This window comes from Gossypium hirsutum, chromosome D05 (genome assembly GCF_007990345.1).
Source record: "Gossypium hirsutum isolate 1008001.06 chromosome D05, Gossypium_hirsutum_v2.1, whole genome shotgun sequence".
In the NCBI taxonomy this organism is placed as follows: domain Eukaryota; kingdom Viridiplantae; phylum Streptophyta; class Magnoliopsida; order Malvales; family Malvaceae; genus Gossypium; species Gossypium hirsutum.
The window spans coordinates 59,046,491-59,067,168 of record NC_053441.1 but is presented as its reverse complement, the minus strand read 5'-3'; the positions used below and the strand labels follow the sequence as shown (position 1 = coordinate 59,067,168).

Here is a 20,678-nt window from a genome sequence, read left to right as displayed (position 1 = left end):
ATTTCATAGCCACAGAAGTCGTATGATCGAGATAGCAATACCAAATGAAAATACATATTTCATACTATGAAAAATATCTAAATTTCAAAACAAACAAATACATATAAATAGAATTTTTGTGTGTCAAAGTTGACTACTCAAATCTATAAAAAAAAACCACACATAAAAATTTCGAAAAATGCTTTTTCCTATATTACCTTATTGAAATGGATGCTCAAATTACCATTTGAAAGGTTTTGAAGAGAACTTTCATTGGGTACCAACCCTAAACCCTAAACCTCACCAGAAGGTTATCAAAATTCGACACACTATTAAACAAACTCAAATAAATGCATGAGTACTATGAAGATTAGATTAGGACACAAAGATTTCAAGAAATATGAACCAAAGTGAGAATCGAACATATTAAAATAGTGACTAATGAAGGTGAGAGAAGTTAAATGAATGTGGATAATGGAATACGAGTTATATAGATAGTAGTTATGATGATGATTACATGATAAAAATTACACTCACTTCCAATATTTTGGCAGGAAAGGTAATTGTTTTTAGAATCAGAATTGATCGATTGGTTGAACTAGGGTATCGGCCTGAAATAAGAAGTTAGACCAATTAACCTGCGAATTGAATGATCCATTTAGACTAGTTGAATTAGTTTTCTCTATTTTTAAAATATTTTATTAATTTTTAATTTTTAATAACTTATTCAAATGAAACTGGATAAACCAATTTGACCAATTCGACCATAGTCTTGTTTCAAAAACCTTGAGAAAGATATTAAGCGTAATGCTTCATTTGTTCAATGAAGAGATAGGAATGAAGCACTTGTATTCCTCAAAGAAAGGTTAGAAAGTGAAGTTCTTAACAATCTGTATCCCAACTTTCAAGCCATGAGATTAAAGACATCCCAAAAGTGGAGTAACCCAGGAATCTTCCTATCCGTCCAAGGTTAACTCCAAAAGTAGTTGTTATCAATAATGTTGTTTCCATAGGTAGTTATTCATAAGACTAGTTCTTTCCAACATAAAGTTGTTCCCAACAAGATGTTCCCAAAGGTACTTTTTCCCAACATAGAGTTGATTCCAATGGTAGTCGTTCCTAAGACTAGTTTCTCCTAACATAATGTTGTTCTCAATATAAATTTGTTTGGAAGAGTAGTTGTTCCCAAAACATTGTTATTCCTAATGTGAACCCAGTTACAAGTTAAGAACTTGATTCACGATTTTAAGTTCCCAGTCATCTAAATAGGTACTTAAAGTTGGTGGACATTTGAAGGAAAATAAATAAATGGATAGATTTGGATATAACTCACAAATGTAAAACAAACTAGAAACGAACTGACGTTATAAAACATTGCGACCCGATTTTTATATAGTTGTTTAACACTCGAGAAGTTTGGGATTTGAAAAAAGATCTTGACCCACTATCTATATAGATATAGGAACCAAAGATATAGAATGAACGACACATTTCGGAAAGAAATGAGAAGGGAAGGGAAGTGATAAGATCGGATATATGTTGAACGCCACAAGAAAAGAATACTTTGATAACTTCTGGGTAGTTCTCAAACAACAAAGAGATAACTCAAAATGATAATAATTCAACAAAGTACTCTTTCTTACAACAATGACATCAACCGAAATTTATAAAAAGAACTAGGTAGATGAATGGCCAACATTCGCCCATAAATGTAGTTTCTAGAATGATCATAATTCACATGTAGTAAATGTGTCTTCAAAGTTGAAGAATTTAGCCGATTTGGTCATATACCCTTAATGGACGTCCATGCACCTCCTTTTAGTGCCATCCATGCATTTCTTCAATTCAAAGCATGTTTGAATCATCACATTCCTTCACCCATGAACCGTACATGAACCGTACATACATACTTAAGTCTTAAGCTAAAGTATGTTCATCTTGAGTAATAAATTCGGCTGAAACATTCATGCACATGCATCAACATTAAATGGGTCTGTACAAGGCCCAATTTTAGGCCGGGCCCCAAAACCTACCCAATAACCCATTACACGCCCAAAACCCAAACCAACTAGACCTAACCCACCAGCCCAATAAGCCTAATTTAAGCCTAGCCCGGTAACCCATTTTCAAACAAAAAAAGAGAAACCCTAACCTTAGGTGCGTTGCACTTAGGGCCTTCTGGCCAACTGCCCTTCTGCCACCGTCGCGTGTTTGCCACCTTCGCTGTCATGTTGACCACTTGCACTGACACCTGCAGAGAAATGACAAGCAAAAAAATAGATAAAAAAACTTTGTAAAAGATGGCTATAAAAGCCATAGAAAGTATGAAATCGGGGTTCTTTTTTTGGACAAACATTTGGAGAAAGAAAAAAGAAAGAGATTTTTCGAAGTTCTTTTTTTAGATTCACTTTCTTTTCTATTCATTTTTTTATTTCTATTTTTTTTCATATACTAAATAATAGTTAATAAAATAACAAGAAAAGAAAAAACTTACCTGCGTCGCGTCGGAGGAGGAGAGGACGAGTGTTTTCTCCTCGTTTTTTAGGTTTAGGCTCATCTTTGACGAGATTCGGCCTTGAATTTGTGTCCTAGAGGCAACCGGCTTCAAAAAGGGACCAAAAAGGTACGATTTTGTGCCTTTGGCCGCCGCCCGTGGTGGAGCTACGACGGAGGCACGCTGGAACCCTAGGCCGGACCATGGCCAGATTTGAGGCCTGAGAAAGAGAGAGCTCAAAAGCTTTCTATTTTTTTTTAAAGAAATGGGATGAAACTTTTTTTTTTGTTTTTTTAAAGCATTTATACTAAGTATGAAACGACGCCATTTTGGACTTAAGCAACCATGGCCAAAACGATGCCGTTTTGCGTCAGACCCGATTACCCGACCCGTCGCAGCCAGGATCTGCTGTTTTCTGATTTGAGGGGTTATTTGTGTATGCGGTCCCTCCACTTTTACAACACAATGCAATTCGATCCTTTTTAATTTTTTTTTCATTTGGACCGCGGATTTTTCTTTTGTGTCGATTTGGTCTTTAGACCATGTGCTGTCCCTCGGTTAAAATGCTTCGTTTCAGGACTGGGGAATATTTCCCTGCAAGTCCCTTGCGCTTTGAGCGCGTTTCATTTCAGTCCCTTATAACCCTGTTTTATGTATTTGCAATTTAAAACCCCTAATCTTATTTTAAAATTCAATTTAGTCTTTCATGTTTTGTTTTGTTTTTATTTTTTATTTAATATTAATATGTTTGATGTTATTATTATTATCATTAATATTTTCGTATTTATTATTTTTTTAAATATATTGGTCTTATTATGTATTGATGTTATGATTTCTTGCTTATTTAAATCTTATTTTAAAACCTTGTTATATACATACATACACACAAATTTTTTTATACTATACACACGTACGTACATTTTGTGTTTTATATATTTATATGTACATATGTTTTTTCTATATTTTATAACTTCAAAATGTATATATATATATATATGAATACATTTTTATAATATATATATGTACATATTTTTTAATTTTTGTAAATATATATATGTATACACATATTCTTATATATATATTTTATATTTCATGATTTTTTATATACATATATATGCTTATATAAATACATATTTTAATTCATATACATATATGTATATATACATACTTACCTACATTTTTATATTTCCTAATTTTAAACATATATACATACATATATTCTTCTATTTTTACAATTTTATGTATATACACATACTTATATATTTTTATATTTTATAACTTATATACATATCTATATATATCTATATACATTTTTTAAATTTTCATGAATATATATATAAATACACACTTATATATATATTTTATTATATCTCATAATTTTACACACATATATATATATGTACATACATATATATCTTTTTACATGTTTATAGTTTTATTCATTTTATTTATTTATTTACATTTTCATTATTATTTTAAAAGAATGTTTTAATTTTATTTGCTTATATACTTGTTATTTTGTATGTTATTGATTTGTCCTTTTTATTTATCTTAATTTTGTTGCTGTTGCTCGTATTATTTTTACACCATCGTATTCATTATTGTTTTGCTAGGCATATCAACAATGTAATTTGTTTTCGCATACTTTTTATCACGACATCATGTTTCATTTTACTCAATATGTCAAAATTTATTCTAAATAAATGGCATTTCGTATTTTGAGATTCGAAAGGTCGTACCCTAACTTACGGGGTTTCGACTTTCTTGATAAATCCAAATATACGAATCTTTTCAAATAAGTTTTTACAAATCTCGAAAATTAACAAATGATTATGTTCTAGCTTACGGGACATGATTTCTTTTCTAAAACCGAGATAGTCGAACTCTTTTAAAATAAGCAAATTTTTGGCATTTATTTTTGTGTCGGGAATTTAAGACATTATGTCCTAACTTACGGGATGCAATTCTCTTTCTCGATTAACGTGAAGTATGCCCTTTTTTCCTAATATTTTTTGCATTTCGATAAAGAATCGTATTTTAAATTTTTTAAAATTTTTCAATCTTCGACACTAAGACATTAATTAATCAACTAGGTACCAATTTTGGGCGCTACAAGAGTGCTAATCCTTCCTCGTATGTAACCGACTCCTGAACCCTTTTTTTTTAATTTCGTGGACTAAAATAATTGTTTTAATAAAATCAAATTATTTATTAAAAGCAATCACTTTTCGAGGTGACCCGATCACACCTTATCAAAAAAGGATTCGTGGCGACCCCCATATTCGTTTTTTTTAAATCTAAGTCGACTTCGTTTTCAAAAAAAATGGTGTCAACAGGTCCTACATGCATCCTTAAGAATTAAAAAAACTCCAAAGTTGGACGGTGGAAGTAAATGTGCATGGGAATGGCAACAAAAACAACTTCTAGAATACTTCACAAGGACGTCATTCAACCCCCAAATTGGATGGTGCATTTAAAGGGGCAACGTTTGACCGAAATGACATCCTTTCAAGTTGAACTGAACAACCTTTGTGTGCGAACGTCCCCAGATCCTTTTTATTAGCCATTAAACATTCCTAGGACATAATAATCACACAATAAACATGTATTAGGACGTCATTAATATACTAATTAGGCTGTAACAAAATTGGATAGAATTAATAGATAGCTTAGGACATATTTAAGATGCAATTAAACTAACTACATAAATTAACAACTAAATAAGTAAAAGCTAACACCATTAAAAACATGTTCTATCACTAAAAATAAACATGTTTTAGGACACATTAATGACGCCAAACACACTTAGGACATATTAAAATGCTTTAATAGTAGGACATGAAATAAATAAATCAAAAGCTGTGTAATTAACACAAATTAACATGCATCATTAGGTCTCAAAGTCCACATGCAAAAGTTGCATGATTTGAACATTTCATCTTGCATTTAGGTCCTTCGAGCTTGACCCAATCTCAAAAACATGTTAATCGAATCATATGATGGAGCAACTTAGACTAACCCACTAGCAATTAACAAGTAAAGTGACATTCAATTAAATAAATCACAAATCATTTTAGTTAATCACACAAATACATTGAATGAATGTCAATTGAACTTGTTTAAAGCATTTTAGGGTTATATTGGTTCAAAATAAAGTTAGGATTTGAATCTAAACTCATTAATCCAAATTCTACTAGCGGTCTTGAGACATAACCTCCACATCTCAAGTCATGATGAATTTTATTTTTGATTCGACGTTGAAGTGTCTTGGGCCATCCTGTCGACACAAATTCCCTATTTTAGACCTCTAGTTTCGATGCTGGGGTATCTCGAGACAAAGGGGTTCTTGTCTCAAGGCTTTAAATAGGGAAAATTTTTATTTAGTTTCAATGTTTTGTTGTCTTGAGACTTAGGTCATTATGTCTGAAGACTTGAGTCATGATGTCTTGAGACTTGCTTGGTAAGTTTCGAGACTTATACCTAAAAATGTACAATTTAGTCATTTTTGTACTTTATGTGACAAGACTTGTCTAGTTGTCTCGAGACACTAATGCATAAATGCCTAAAACAAGCATTTTAATGCATGGATTATGCAATCATTCCATACCTAACTTATAAAATGCATATGCATCTTTATAACATACTATAAATGAATATACACATCACAGACAAGACACCCAATGCATAACCTTCCAACAAAGTTAAGAATGTGAAAGAACACTTATAAACATTCATATTAACTTACTAACTCAAGCATTCAAATTTATTACATAAAACTTAATAAATCCAGTCTACCAAAACCACCAAATTAAACACTAAATTGCAAGACCCAACCTAAGTATATGTCAATAACTTTATATACACACAAAAAGTCACAAGCTAGATTCGAGCTGAGCTACTGAATCTTGGATACTTTACAACCTTAATCTATACAAAATCTTGTCCTAAACTTGTGCAAGGAAATAAGCATAATGATAGGTTGAGTATTGAATACTTAGTGGTGCTAACATAATTTGAATTTGATAAATAAACAATGCGACACCCTTACTTGACCCGATCATTGTGTCCGAATTTGGAGTGTCTCAAATGAACTGGTTTAGACTAAACACAAATTTTTAAGCTTCATAAATTATACTAATTCAAAATTTCAGACTCAAAGATATTTAATTTATTATTATTTAAATTATAAGCCTCTGCAGGTACCCTTTTCTATGGGTATAACACTTAACTGATGGTGTTCCTTGATCTTACAAGGTTTGGCTTGTTCCCTCCTCAAGCATTCTTATTCACCCAACAAGTCCTGCAAACATAAGTCGAAATCCTGTAAGTTCGAAGAATTTAGTGAGTTTCCTTGCTAATATATATAACTTACCCCCTTCTTACTGGGTATTAACTTAAAAGAAAATAAAATATGCTACTCCCTGTTTTACTTACTCATTCGAGTTTTATCTGGAGTGATAGACTCCGGTTTGACTTCCATATTTTTGCACTGGCAGATTTATCGCTTAGTGATCATAACCTGGTTGAGTTTGCAACCAATCCACTACTTTGGCCATTTTTAGACATTTCATCATTCTTGCGGATACTTACTTTTCTTTGCACATATTACCTTATTTCCTTTTTCCACACATCCTTGATTATTAACAACCATTTAACTCATAATATCCAGGCGCATATACTGACGTTCCTCTCGTAAGGCCACTAGCGAAGGCCTACACCACACAAGCAGACTTAGTATGGGTTGGATGGGCGATTGACTGCGGTGTGGTGCGTTTAACTTACTTTTTGTCTCACGCTACAGTGTCGCTACAGTATCTAATCTCACCGCCACCGCTGTTTTTACACTAACCGCAACTAAACGCACCACCCATCCAAACTCACCTAAGTGGATGGCAATGGCAACGGCGACAATGGTGGTAATGGGAAACCACGAGTTGGGAAGAAGAAACCCAAGAGGAAAAGAGACAAGCTGAAATGCTTTCTGTGCGACGGTCCACATATGTTGAAGAAATGTCCAAGGAAATCCGCGCTTAAGAAGAAGCCGGTAGGTAAGGCCTTGGTACTTGATTCGAGCGCAAGGGGTGTCGAAGCCAAGGGGGCCAAAAGTGAGAAGAAGCCAGTCGAGTGCTTCTTATGTCATGGTCCGCATTGGTTGCGGAAGTGTCCGAGGAAGTCTGTCATCGAGGGGAACGATAGAGCAGACAAGGAGCCCAAGAAGCTTGGTTCAAGCAAGGGAAAAGCCGAAGCCAAGAGGGAAAAGAGGAGTAAAAAGAAGCAAGTAAAGTGCTTCCTATGCCGTGGTCCGCATGAGTTGCGGAACTGTCCAAAGCAAGTCGTAGTCAAAGGAAAGGCAACGTCCGAGCATAGAGAGTCATCGGAGGGGCTTCCACCCAAGGGAGAGGTGAGTTTGTCATCGAACTTAGAGGAAGAAGTTGCGATGAAAACAATGAAGCTAGGAACAATGAGGCTCGAATCGAGTGAAGCGTCAGAGTTGGCCGAGTCATCGACAAGGCTTCCACCTATGGGAGAGGTGGGTGGTGCATCGGACTTCAAGGAAAAAGAAGTGATGCATGTTGGACAGTTGACCCGAGTAAATGCAAAGGTACATTCGAAACACTCTAATAGTGTTTTGCATTCTAACTTGTGTACTTAGCGAGAACGTAGGGGCCCTTTCGAAGTTCTTGAGCAAGGAGGCCAAGAGGCTGTGGGCAAAGCGAAGCCAAGTGTAGTGAATCATGAGGATTCTGTTCGAGGGAAGTTAGAATGTGGGCAAGAGAGTGACATAACTCCTTGTCGTCGAGATGTACAAACGAGTAGGACGGCTCGAGTTAAGAAGCGACGGAAGCCGAGGCAAAAGTCCCAAATAAAGGGAAAGGCTAAGGCGTCGAGACGAGATCGAGACGAATCAAGCCAGTGCCATTCAGAAGTCGCAACGAGGACGTTGCGAGAATGGGTGGGGGAGAATGTCACGGGCCGCAGTTCAAAGCCCGTGACCATCGCACCAAATGCATCCAATGGAGGTCTATTGCTCAGATGGGGATCATTTGGCTCACGAGAACTGGCCCGATTCAATGAGATACTAAAGAAGCCTGTCAGATTGAAGCCTGGTTGGCCCGATAGCGAAGAGATGGCAACTTAGGCTAATATGGTAACTAATCTTAGAAGATATGATATTATAATCTTAGAGATCTTAGATATGATATGGAATCTTATAAGATATTATTTTATAAGATTACATATCTTATCTAAGATATGGAATCTTAGAAGATATGATATTATATTCTTAGAGATTTGATGGTAGGTAAACTTTAATCTCGTCCGTCGATGTAATTGTATCTTGACCGTCGGTTTTGGGGGAGCTCAAGTATAAATAGAGAGCCTCCCCCTCATTTGTACTCACTCCATTCATTGTTTCATTATTCTTTGTGAATAAGAGAATAGAGAGCATTTACTCAAACACTTTGTGTGCGTCCCTTTCTTTTGTTCTTTATAAGCTTCTTTTGGCATAAGTTTGCTTCCGCTGTACGAGTTGGTGCCTTGGAGGAGTTCTTAAGGAATCCTCATTCGAGTAAAGGCTGACTTGGGCGAGTTTGGACGAGCGAATTGCCTAAGGCCGCACGGATCGCGAGACGAAAGGTCCAGCCCCGTGAGGTGAGTTTGGATGGGTGGTGCGTTTAGTTGCGGTTAGTGTAAAAACAGCGGTGGCGGTGAGATTAGATACTGTAGCGACACTGTAGCATGAGACAAAAAGTAAGTTAAACGCACCACACCGCAGTCAATCGCCCATCCAAACGAAACCTTAGTCTCATTTAAAATTTGGGTCCATCTGTTTCCGGAAAACATTTTCCAGATTTTACGGTGTTTATTTTGTTGGAAAGTGAATTCCTATAGGAAAACATTCTCAAAAACACAGGTAAATCATTTCAGCCTTTCCAGAAAACGTCTTACCGATTTCTAAAGTGTAAGACATTTTCCACGGCTCCTATCTTCACTCTCATCGCACACTGCTCATCTCTGTCCATCAGCCTCGGCCTCTCTTCCTCATCTCTGTTCGTTGGCCTTTCCTCATCATCTCTGCCTTGTCTTCTCTGTCAATCGACCGTCGTCCTTACCAAGTCTGTATTTTGAAGAAACCTTAAAAAATTAGCAGCCACAGTAAGGTATAATCTCAGTCTTCTTTTTATCAAGGTTACTTCATTCGAAATGGGTATGTTAAAATTTTAAGTGAATTTTTACTAAATTTCTTTCTTATTTATGCTCATGCTGGTTCCCTTCTAATGGCAGATTTGTCGAACATGTTGGTTCACCTCTTCTCGTTAGCTTGCTAAAAAATTACAGCCTCCTTTGTCACCTCATCTCGCGATTTATCGAAGGTATATTTCTACTCACATTCTTGATTGCAAGCTCTAGGATTTAATTGTTAGGGGTTTCTGCATATTTGTATTAGTTTTCTTCTGCTCGAGTTTGGTTTGTAGTGGATGTGTTGGTTTCTGCAAGTTTTTGAAGCTGGTTTTGGTTTATTGGATAGATTGTTTAGTGAGAGGGTTTCAATCGTGTAGCAGATTGGGTTCGACTTCTTTGCTTGTAATAATGTGGAGTTGCTTCCTTAGCTTGACTTCCATGTCCTGCTTGCTTTATGTGCTTTTAAGCAAGGTAATGTATTGTTTCCTTAAAATCTTGTGTTTTGCTTTTGTTTTGGGATAGCTGCTTGTTGATTTTATATGGCTTGTTGATTGGGGGGTTGAAAATGATTGCAATTTTCAAAATGAAGTTGAGATGATTGATTTATTTGGATTTTATGCTTGTCAACCTTGATCCATCTTTGAAATTTATTTGATAAGGTCATAGAATTAAGCTTGATTTTTTGATGCTGATTTGATGTGTCTATTAGGTTAGGTTCTTAGCAAAGAAGCTTGAATTTTAGCTTAATAAAAGTTTCATTTCTAGAATCTGATGGTTGTGTTGATTGGAAATCATACCCTGAAGTAAGATATATAAAAATGTATGATATATACATGTATGTAAGTATATATATTTATTAGAGATCCTTGAATATTATCCTCAGGCTGTTGTTCTTGAATATCCGGCCTTATTTCTTTTGTCATAAACTATTATGCATATCTCGAATGAGCCATCGCTTGCACCACAAAATGACCTCAGGGAAGTTAAAAATCTTCTTTTCGACCCTACAAGTTATGTTATTCTGGTTGATAGCATTTTCTTTGATGACCGGACATGAAATTCAAGGAGCAAAAAGTTACCAAGAGGTTGTTAATTGTGGATATTTTCCATATGTTCGGGTAAATATGTAATGTTTAGGTTTTTCTAAACTTAGGTGGATTTATGCTATCCCGTTCCAACTTTATTCCACTTTATGGCATCGATCTTATTAGTGCACAATGAGAAATTTTAGAACGATGCTGACAGTCCGGTCTCGTTTGTTTCAGGGAGCTGCTGTTTAGTACTTGGGTTACACACCTGGCCTCTTTATTGTAGGACTGCTCGGCATTTTGGTATTATGGATGTATACTAACTTTTGGATAATAGGAACACTATTTATAGTTGGAGGTATGGCTTGTTTTTTGCTCTATTGAGTGAAATTTTCCTGTCGGTAATACGACGTTCGTACTTTTTTCTTATTTTATTTTCATATCCACATGACACATGGATAGCTCTATCTATGGTTTCGGTGACATCTGCAACTATAGCTAATAATATGTTTTCTGTTTGAGAAATAGTTTATTTTCACAAAATTATCCACCTTAAGCTGTATGAAAATGGATTATGGCTTTCTTTTTACCGAGCTTGTTCATGAATGATGATTCTGAGGATTTTCGGTGACCAACCAAAGCTCTCACCTGGCCTTTAATGTATGCAAAAGAGTACTACTTTATGTAATCCATATACTGTTATCTAATGTCTGGCCAGCATGTGAATTTACATTATGTTCTCAATGCTAAACGGGGTATGAATTGTATCTCATTTTGGAAGATTATTTATGCTTACACTTGTTTGATGGAGTTATATGTATCTGCACAGGTTATTTGTTCTCCTTAAGCCATGCGAGATTGATAGTCTTAATAGCGACTGCGTACTCTGTGAAAGTTCGAGTTGGGTGGATTGGTGTTTTTCTATCAATAAACTTGACTATTCAATTTTTTGAAAAGAATCTAACCATGCCTCATGAATATCCATAAGCTCTAGTGACATTGCATAGGGGTTATTTTTATTGATGAATATTTTTTTGAAATGTTTTGTAGGATGTTTATCTACTAGGAAATGTATTTGTTGATGAATTTTCAGACTATGAAATCTGAAGAAAGAAAGACCTTATTTAATTTTTATAGAGGGACCAAAACTGAGTTATAAAATTTTGCAAACGTTATAATATAATTTTATTATTGTACTACTTTTATAGCTTTCAAAATTTTCTATTTCTATTTCTTTTTCTGAAGAAAGAAAGAATAATTTTTTTTTCTATTTTTGGGGGAGGCAAAAATACTTGACAGCCTCTGCTGCCACCTCTGTTTTTATGTATCTAACTTTTTAATAAAAAAAAATATGTCAATTCCATTGGGTTCTATTTTGATATCTAATATATGCCCAAGAATATGCAATTTTTAATTAAAAACTATTTTGATTACGTGATACCAGAAAATAATTAAAATAATATATTTAAAAACTAATATTGATATGATTAATATTTTAACGAACTAACCATTGAATTCTTCAATATACTTGTACTTGTAATGCATGTAAACTTTTAAATCGATCTAAAATATTGTATATATTTATATTTATTGAAGTATTGGTACAAAGAAAGTAGCTTAATTTCTCAAAAAATTATTAATGCAATTATAATTAGCTTGATATTTATGTGTGCACTTTAGTCATGGTAACTTTTAGTCACATATTTGATCTTATGAAAATCTTACATCTTTTTTGTAGTGATCAAATATTTGTGTGGCATTATTTTGTGTAGATGGATCGTAATCAAGATCAAAATGCAATTGTCGGAGTCGTGGCTTCAGTTTTAGCTTTTGGGGCTCTTTGGATTAAAAAATTAAAAACTAGGAAGGAAATTGCTTCTCACCCTCATGTGAATCGAGATTATGAAAGAGAAAATTATATTAATAGTATTTTATATAGTGGTGAACAGCATTGTATTGATGTGATAAGGATGAGACCGATCGTCTTTTTTAATTTGTGTGATTTTCTTAGTAGAAATAATTTGTTACAATCATCTAAATCTGTGAATATTAGGGAGCAAGTAGTTATATTTTTACATATAATTGGTCAAAATATAAGGTTTCGAGTGATTGGATCTAGATATTATAGATCATTTGAGATAGTTCACCATTACTGTAGGGTTGTATTGAGAGCTATTTTGAAATTGTATAAACTAGTTATTAGATTACCTGATGAGTCAACTCCTAGTGAAATCAAAAACAATCCAAGATTTTATCCTTATTTTAAAGATTGTATTGGAGCATTAGATGGAACTCGTGTTCGTACATCCGTTCCACTTAGCATTCAAGGAAAATTTTGTAACCGTAAAGGGGGGACGACACAAAATGTATTGGCTGCCATTACATTTGATTTGAGATTTTCCTATGTTCTAGTTGGTTGGGAAGGTAGTGCACATGATTCTCGTATTTTAAGTGATGCACTTTCATGCCCAAGAGGATTAAGAATTCTGGAAGGTAATAATTATCATTAAATACCAAATAGTTCTAGTAAGCTCATAATTTATTAGTATTAATTATGTTTTATAAAATTGTAGGTAAATATTACCTTGCTGATGCTAGATATGGCGTCCGAAATGGATATATTACCCCATATCGTGGTGTTCGATACCATTTAAAAGAGTTTAGTGCTTAGGGGCCTAAAAATGCAAAAGAACTCTTTAATCTTCATCATTCATCATTATGAATCACTTTTGAATGTGTTTTTGGAATTTTGAAGAAACAATTTTGTATATTAGATGCTAAACCATTTTGGAATTTTCAAACTCAAGTAGATATAATTTCGGATTGTTGTATCATTCATAATCATATAATGGGAGTTGATCCTAGTGATTTACTTAATCAAAGATTATACGAGGAGCCTGAGTTTGATTTGATAATACCAACTCTTACGGAGTGAGAAGAAAGAGAAGAAGCAAGAGAATGGTCTGCTAAGAGAGACGAAATTGCACAAACTATGTGGACTAATTATATGGTTAGAAATATTAAGTAGGTTTAAGGCTTAAGGTTATTGTTTCTATGTTATGTATGTTTTAGTATTAATATTGTGTTTTTTTTAATGTTGGTTGGATAATGATATTGAAATTTGTTAGATTTTGAAATTATTATGTCTTGAATTTGTTAGATATTGATTATGTTTTAAGCTTGTTAGATGTTGAATTTATTATGTTTTAAGCTTATTCGATATTGAATTTATTATGTTTTAAGCTTGTTGGATATTGAAATGATTGACAATGACAATTATTAATGTAGAATGGGTAAGGGCAACAAAGAAGGGACCTTCAAACAATTCGGGTGGACAAAACTAATGGAACATCTTTTTCTTGAAATTCTAGCAGAGGAGGCCCAAAGAGGAAATAAGCCTTCTAATACTTTCAAAGCAGTTTCTATTAATCGAGTTGCCGAAGCTCTTTCTGAAATATTTCTAGTCTAATGTAATATGAAGCATGTGGAAAATCATTTAAGGACTATAAAAAAACTAGTGGCAGATTATATGCACAATTCAGGGTAAAAGTGGTTTTGGATGGGATGATAACATGAAAATGATCACATGTGATAGAGCAACATATGAAGCAGTAGTGATGGTAATAGATGTATATATATGTTAAGTATATTCAATTGTTTTTTACTTGTTATTCTAGTTGTGTATAATAATCCAACAAGCACACAAGAAGTATGAACCATTTTTGAATAAAAGCATTGATCATTATGATGAAATGACTTTAGTTGTTGGCAAAGATATGGCAACAGAGAGTTTTGCCAGAACATTTGCTGACATAGATTTGGATGATGGTAACCAAGATTCAGTGCCTGTAGACTGCGACAATGAAGAGACTGAAGAGGTAAGAACAAAAGTATCTTCATCTGACACATCCAAACATAAAAGAAAAAATGTTCAAGAAAGTTTCGCTGATGAACAAATTAAATTTGTGGGTGAACAACTTGGCAAAATTGCTAATGCTTTGGAACAATTTACTGCGAATAAGACACCACATCTTTACGAAGAAGTGATGTCGATGAAGGAAGAAGGATTTGATGATGGCTTCCTGCGTTTTGTGTTTAATTATCTAATGAGTCATGAATCTGAGGCCAAAGCCTTTTTAGTTAAAAGTAAGAATCATAAAAAAAATTGGCTTCAAAAAATTTCTCAAGGTTGAAGATATTGATACTTCTAATGTGGTGTAATATTAGTTATGCACTTGGACAATGTTGTTGTTATTATGTGGTGTATTACTAATTATGCATTTGGATAATATTATTAATTTATAGTATTAATTATGGTTTGGAAGCTAATTTATAATTATTCAATCCTTTTTTTAATTTTTTTATAACACAATTACAAATAATTTATTTGACTTAGGTTGTTTTCAATTTATGACGGTTAATATTCTAGCTTAATAATTGAGTATTATTATATATTTAATTTGATTTATTTATTTAATAAATAAATATTGCAATATATGTAAAAACAATTTAAAATATAAATTTATTAATATATGTACCAAACAACAGAAAATATTTAACACAAATTCATCCAAACACCAAAAAAGTAAATCATTTTCCAGAAATCATTTTTCGGAAAACATTTTACTAGCAAACAAACGGAGCCTAACTCAACAAACTCACTAGCTCCAATGACCTTTATTAACCCCACCGCCCTTGAGCTTCCTTCAAGCCAAACTCTAACCCAGTTGTCTGCTTCTACCTATTGTACCTCTCTTCCAACCCCCAGTGTTGTTCTCTCGACCTCTTGCACCATTTTCTTAACCTTTTCTATCTCTCCCCCAGTCTGTTGCATCACTCTCTTAGCATCTTTCACCACTCTTCTAGTTGCTTGCATCACTCCCTCAACTGTCAACCCATAGTCCTAGCCTATTTGTGCCACCTCAGCTTCAACCAACCCCTGGTGTCTCTTCCTCTAACACTAAGGAACTCCTCTTGCAATACCTATGGCATGCTCTCTGCTCATGTCTCTTCACTCCACCTTCTAAGGTGGCTACTACCATCATCCCAGTGGATCAAGCCTCTCACCAACAACCCTCTTACTCTCAACACTAGGTCATTAGGATGCAAGAGAAAATGTGACACAAATAATTATACTTATTCGATTTTAAATATATATATATTCATTTCTTTAAATGTGTACAATTGAATCAAAATAAAAGTTCTATGTATGCATTTGAACCAAATCAAACTCCATGTATCAAATTACACATTGAAACAAAGTCCATATATAATTTTGATATTTATCCCTAACTGCATATAATATGATTTGAACATAACCATAAACATTAAAGCTTTACTTTGATAATTTCGATCATAATCACATTTGATTTTTTTAAAATATTTTTTTATAAATATATTTTATAAATAAATAAAAATTCACCCAAAAGTGTGTAATAATTTAGTATAATATATATTTATGTGTATATACATTGATATCTTTAAGCAACTTTGTAGGGACTTGAAGTGACCACATAAACATACCCTTAGAAGGCCGCAAATATTATTATATTATTTTATTTACTTTTTGGTCCTTCAACTATGTATGGGTCAGATCGAAATTCCATAGCATATTCTATAAAATTTGAGGTTGAATAATATTTTAAATTTAGTAGAATTAAATGAGAATTAAATTGTTTTTATTTATATTCCCAATAAATTAGTTTAAAAAATTCATCCATTATTGTTTTTATTATATATTTTTTGAACATTGAAAGAGCTTTATAAGATTCCCAATTGTGTCATCTTAATGCATCCAACTCACGTGATGATATGATTTTGTTTAATTTGACAAAATCAGAAAAGAGTGAGGTTGGTTTTATCAATAAAAATGTTTATTTTTAACTTTAATCCGATTTGGGTTTTGTTCGAATTGACCAGTAAGATCATTTTATTTTTTTAAATAAAACTTTATCCAATCTAATTATTATATATCAACTCAGTTATGAAACTACAGATCATATCTATTTTTTAAAATTATAATCGATATTACTATGACGATACTTTTATCCTTTCATAATTTTATATCATCTTCAAATAGAAATAATTATAAATTACAAATCTAAGAATTAAACACGCACTGAATAGTATTAAAATGTAAATTTATTATCACTTCGCCTATTTTCATCATTGAATAAACAATAATTCGAGTTGATTAGGCACGGGTCAAAAATAAACATTTTTAGGTTCGGTGATTGGTTCGGATAGCAGCCCAAACCTAGCTCTTGGTTAAATTAACATTTTTATACTCAATTAGACATCACATAGCCGATTGATACATTATGAAAATAAAGGGGTCTTAGTGATAATTTTTTTATATTTGAATTCCAATCATCACTTTTTTGGTGGGTTTTGATTAAGTAGTCCAAAACACATTCTTTGAATAATAAGCTTATTTGTGTCCGGTGAAAATAGTGATATATCTATAATAATAATTGGGCACCAACTAGGGGTGAAGCTAGAAAATTTTTTGGGAGAGTGAAATGAAATTTTAAATTTTTTAATAGTTTATATCTTATCATTTTTAAAGGATTAATTTAAATTTTCATAATTTTAGAGGGAGCCAAAGTGAAATTTTACCTTTACTAATTTAAAATTTTAAAATTTTCTAAAGGGACAAAACAACAATGTTGACACCATTTTTTTGGATGAAAACGGGGTCGACTTGGATTTTGAAAAAAAGAATGAAAACTGGAGTCGCCACCAATCTTTTTTTTGATGAGGTGTGATCGGGTCACCTCGAAAAGTGGTTGTTTTTAATAAACAATTTAATTTTTATTAAAACAACGATTTTGGTCTGCGAAATTCAGAAAAACGGGTTCGGGAGTCGGTTACGCACGAGGAAGGGTTAGCACCCTCGATACGCCCAAAATTGGTACCTGGTTGATTACTTAATGTCTTGGTGTCGAAAATTAAAAACTCGAAAAGAATTTAAAAATACGATCCTTGTATTAAAACGTTGAAAATTTTCAGGAAAAAAGGGAATATTTCACATTATTCGAGAAAGAGAATCATATCCAGTAAGTTAGGACACAATGTCTCAAATTCCCGATACGCGGATGAAAAATGCTTATTTAAAAGATATTTTATTATCTTGGTTTTAGAAATAAATCAGGCCCAGTAAGTTAGGGCACGATCTTTTCTTAATTCCCGAGATCGTTTAAAAACTTGAGTTTGAAAAGATTCGTGTTTTTAGATTTATTATGAAAATCGAAACCCATTAAGTTAGAGTACGATCCTTTTGAATCTAAACACGAAATATTTTTTAAAACAAATTTTGTCATACCGAGTAAAATAAAACACGAAAATCGTAGTAAAAAAAATGTGAAAACAAATTACATTGTTGTTATACGTGGTAAAATCATAATACATATAAAAAATAAAAAATAATACGAGCAATAGCAACGATATAAAATAAATAAAAGTCATACCTACAATCATATAAAATAACAATATATATAATCAAATAAATTAAAACATTCATTCAAAATAATAACGAAAATGAAATAAATAAGTAACAAATACAATTAAATATAAAAGGATATATATAGACATAAACTAAAATATGTATATATATAAATTAGCAAAATGTATAAAGTATATTTTAATATATAAAAGAAGCGATGAATATGTATATATAAAAATATGTACATATATATGGGTGTATAAAACTATGGAATATGAAAATAATAAAATACATATAAAAGTAAGTACATATATGTGTTGAAAAATAAAAGAAAGTATGTATGTACAAATTAAAGTTTAAAAATAATGAAAATATACGTATGTATACGAATAAATACGTTAATTTTGATACATGTTTAAAAAATATATTGAAAATGTATATATGTATTTATGTAAATTAAGATATACAAAAATATGTATGTACGTACATATAAAAATATATATATACTTATAAAATAAAAGGATATGTATGTATATAAATTAATAGTAACATGTGTGTATATACGGATTTATAAAAAAAGGTATATTTTAAACTATAAAGATTATATATAAACATGTATATTTTTAGGAAAATGAAAATATATATAAATGTATAGATATGTACATAAGTTGTAAAATATATAAATGTATATATGTACCAGAAGTTTAAATAAAATTAATATGAATAAATAGGTAATAATAACAATAGTAGTAGTAATAATAATAATAATAATAATAATAATAATAGTAGGACTAATTCAAAACGGGAACGAAATCTCAGGGCTGAAATAAAAAAATAAAACGGAATAAAGGATCAAAATGTAATATGCGCGGAAAAGGGGGGGACCAAAATCATAAATACCCCGAAACCCTAAAACGCAGTGCAGCGGAGGGTCAAAATAGAACAAAAACAGAATTCTGGGGCGAAATTGAAAAATGGGAAATAGCGAAACAGGACCAAATTGCAACGCGCTACAAAGTCGGAGGGACTACGCGCATAAATATCCCATTTAAAGAAAACACGCGGATCCTTCCCCTGGGTCGGGTCACCGCGCGGGTCAGAGCTCAATACGACGTCGTTTTGGTGCTGAGCAGACCGCCCAAAACGACGTCGTTTTGGAAGCCTATTTAAACTAATTTTTTTTCAAAATTTTTCATTCTTCTCTTCTTCTCCAGAAAAAAACAAAAACTCCTCTCAAGTCACTCTCCCTTTTTCGGAAACCAGTCAGAGGTCCGGCCATCGACCGTCGCACCGGCCGCCGGTCGCCGGCGCCGGCGCCGCCGTGCACGGCGGCGGGGAGACCAAAAGTTTCCCCTTTTTCGCCGAATCGCCTCCCCTCGGTGAGTTTCCCTCTCCCTTTTTTATTATTATTTATTATATGAGTATAAATAGATGAACAAAAACAGAAAAAGTAAAATAAAATGGTAAGATATGAAAACGGAAAGGGTCGAGAATCACCTTTGATTTTTGTTTCTTATTTCTGTAAAACGTTACAAAAGGAAAGGAGATCGAATAGAATCCCCACAATGGCTTTTCAATCGGTTTTTTTGTACCGAAAAAAAATCCTCTCGTTTTCTGTTTGAACCGCTTTTAAATAGCCATTTTACCATTTTCATTATCTCTGCTACTGTTTTGTCCTTCTTTGCGTGATTTTCTTCTTTGCAGGCAAGTGGGGTGATGGGACGGTGGCAGAAAGTAGGTGAACGGCGGAGTTGGTGGCGGTGGCAGAGGGTAGGTGATGGGGGGCATGGTAATTGGGTTTGTGGGTATTGGGTTTGTGGGTATTGGGTTTGTGGGTATTGGGTTCTTTTGTTAGTGGGCCGGGCAGAAATTTGGGCTTGTACAGCTGCCCCTCTTTGCTCGTTGTCGTGTAACGAGAACAGAGCAAAGATTAAGAAAGACCAATTTTTGCCCGGTCTCACCGAGTCTGGACTCCTCTTGACGCCTTTCTTCAGGTAGCTTTATTCTAGTCCACTGTCTTGTCGCTTCAATCCATTGTACTTCAGGGAAATAAGACTTGATGCGATCTGCTCTACTGCAACTTCAGAGAGATAAGATCTGTGATTTTAATCCGCTCTACTGCAACTTCAGAGAGATAGGATTGGTTTCTTCTATCTGCTCCACTGCAACTTCAGGGAGATAAGACTTGATGCGATCTACTCTGCTGTAACCTCAGAGAGATAAGATCCTTTATTTTAATCCGCTCCACTGTAACTTCAGGGAGATAGGATAGTGTCTTCGATCTGCTCCGCTGTAATCTCAGGGAGATAAGATCTCTGGCTTCAATCTGCTCCACTGTAACCTCAGGGAGATAATATCTGAAATTCTCCGGTCTACTCCACTGTAATCCTCAGAGAGATAAGACCTGATGCGGTCTACTCTGCTGTAACTTCAGAGAGATAAGATCTTTTAATCCGCTCCATTGTAATCTCAAGGAGATAGGATTACTATCTTTGATCTGCTCCGCTGTAATCTCAAGGAGATAAGATCTGAAATTCTTTGGTCTGTTCCA

At 33.4% G+C, this 20,678-nt stretch overlaps 1 protein-coding gene across 1 annotated transcript; it reads right to left on the bottom strand.

Annotated features, from left to right (window-relative positions):
- Positions 1 to 1,542: 1,542 nt before the first annotated feature.
- On the bottom strand, positions 1,543 to 3,127 carry LOC121216861 (uncharacterized). Its single transcript, XM_041092327.1, has 2 exons — positions 2,474 to 3,127; positions 1,543 to 2,230 (listed from the first exon to the last, which is right to left on the bottom strand). Exons 1-2 carry the CDS (start codon positions 2,969 to 2,971, stop codon positions 2,087 to 2,089), a joined length of 642 nt encoding a protein of 213 aa, XP_040948261.1. The 5' UTR covers positions 2,972 to 3,127; the 3' UTR covers positions 1,543 to 2,086.
- Positions 3,128 to 20,678: the final 17,551 nt, after the last annotated feature.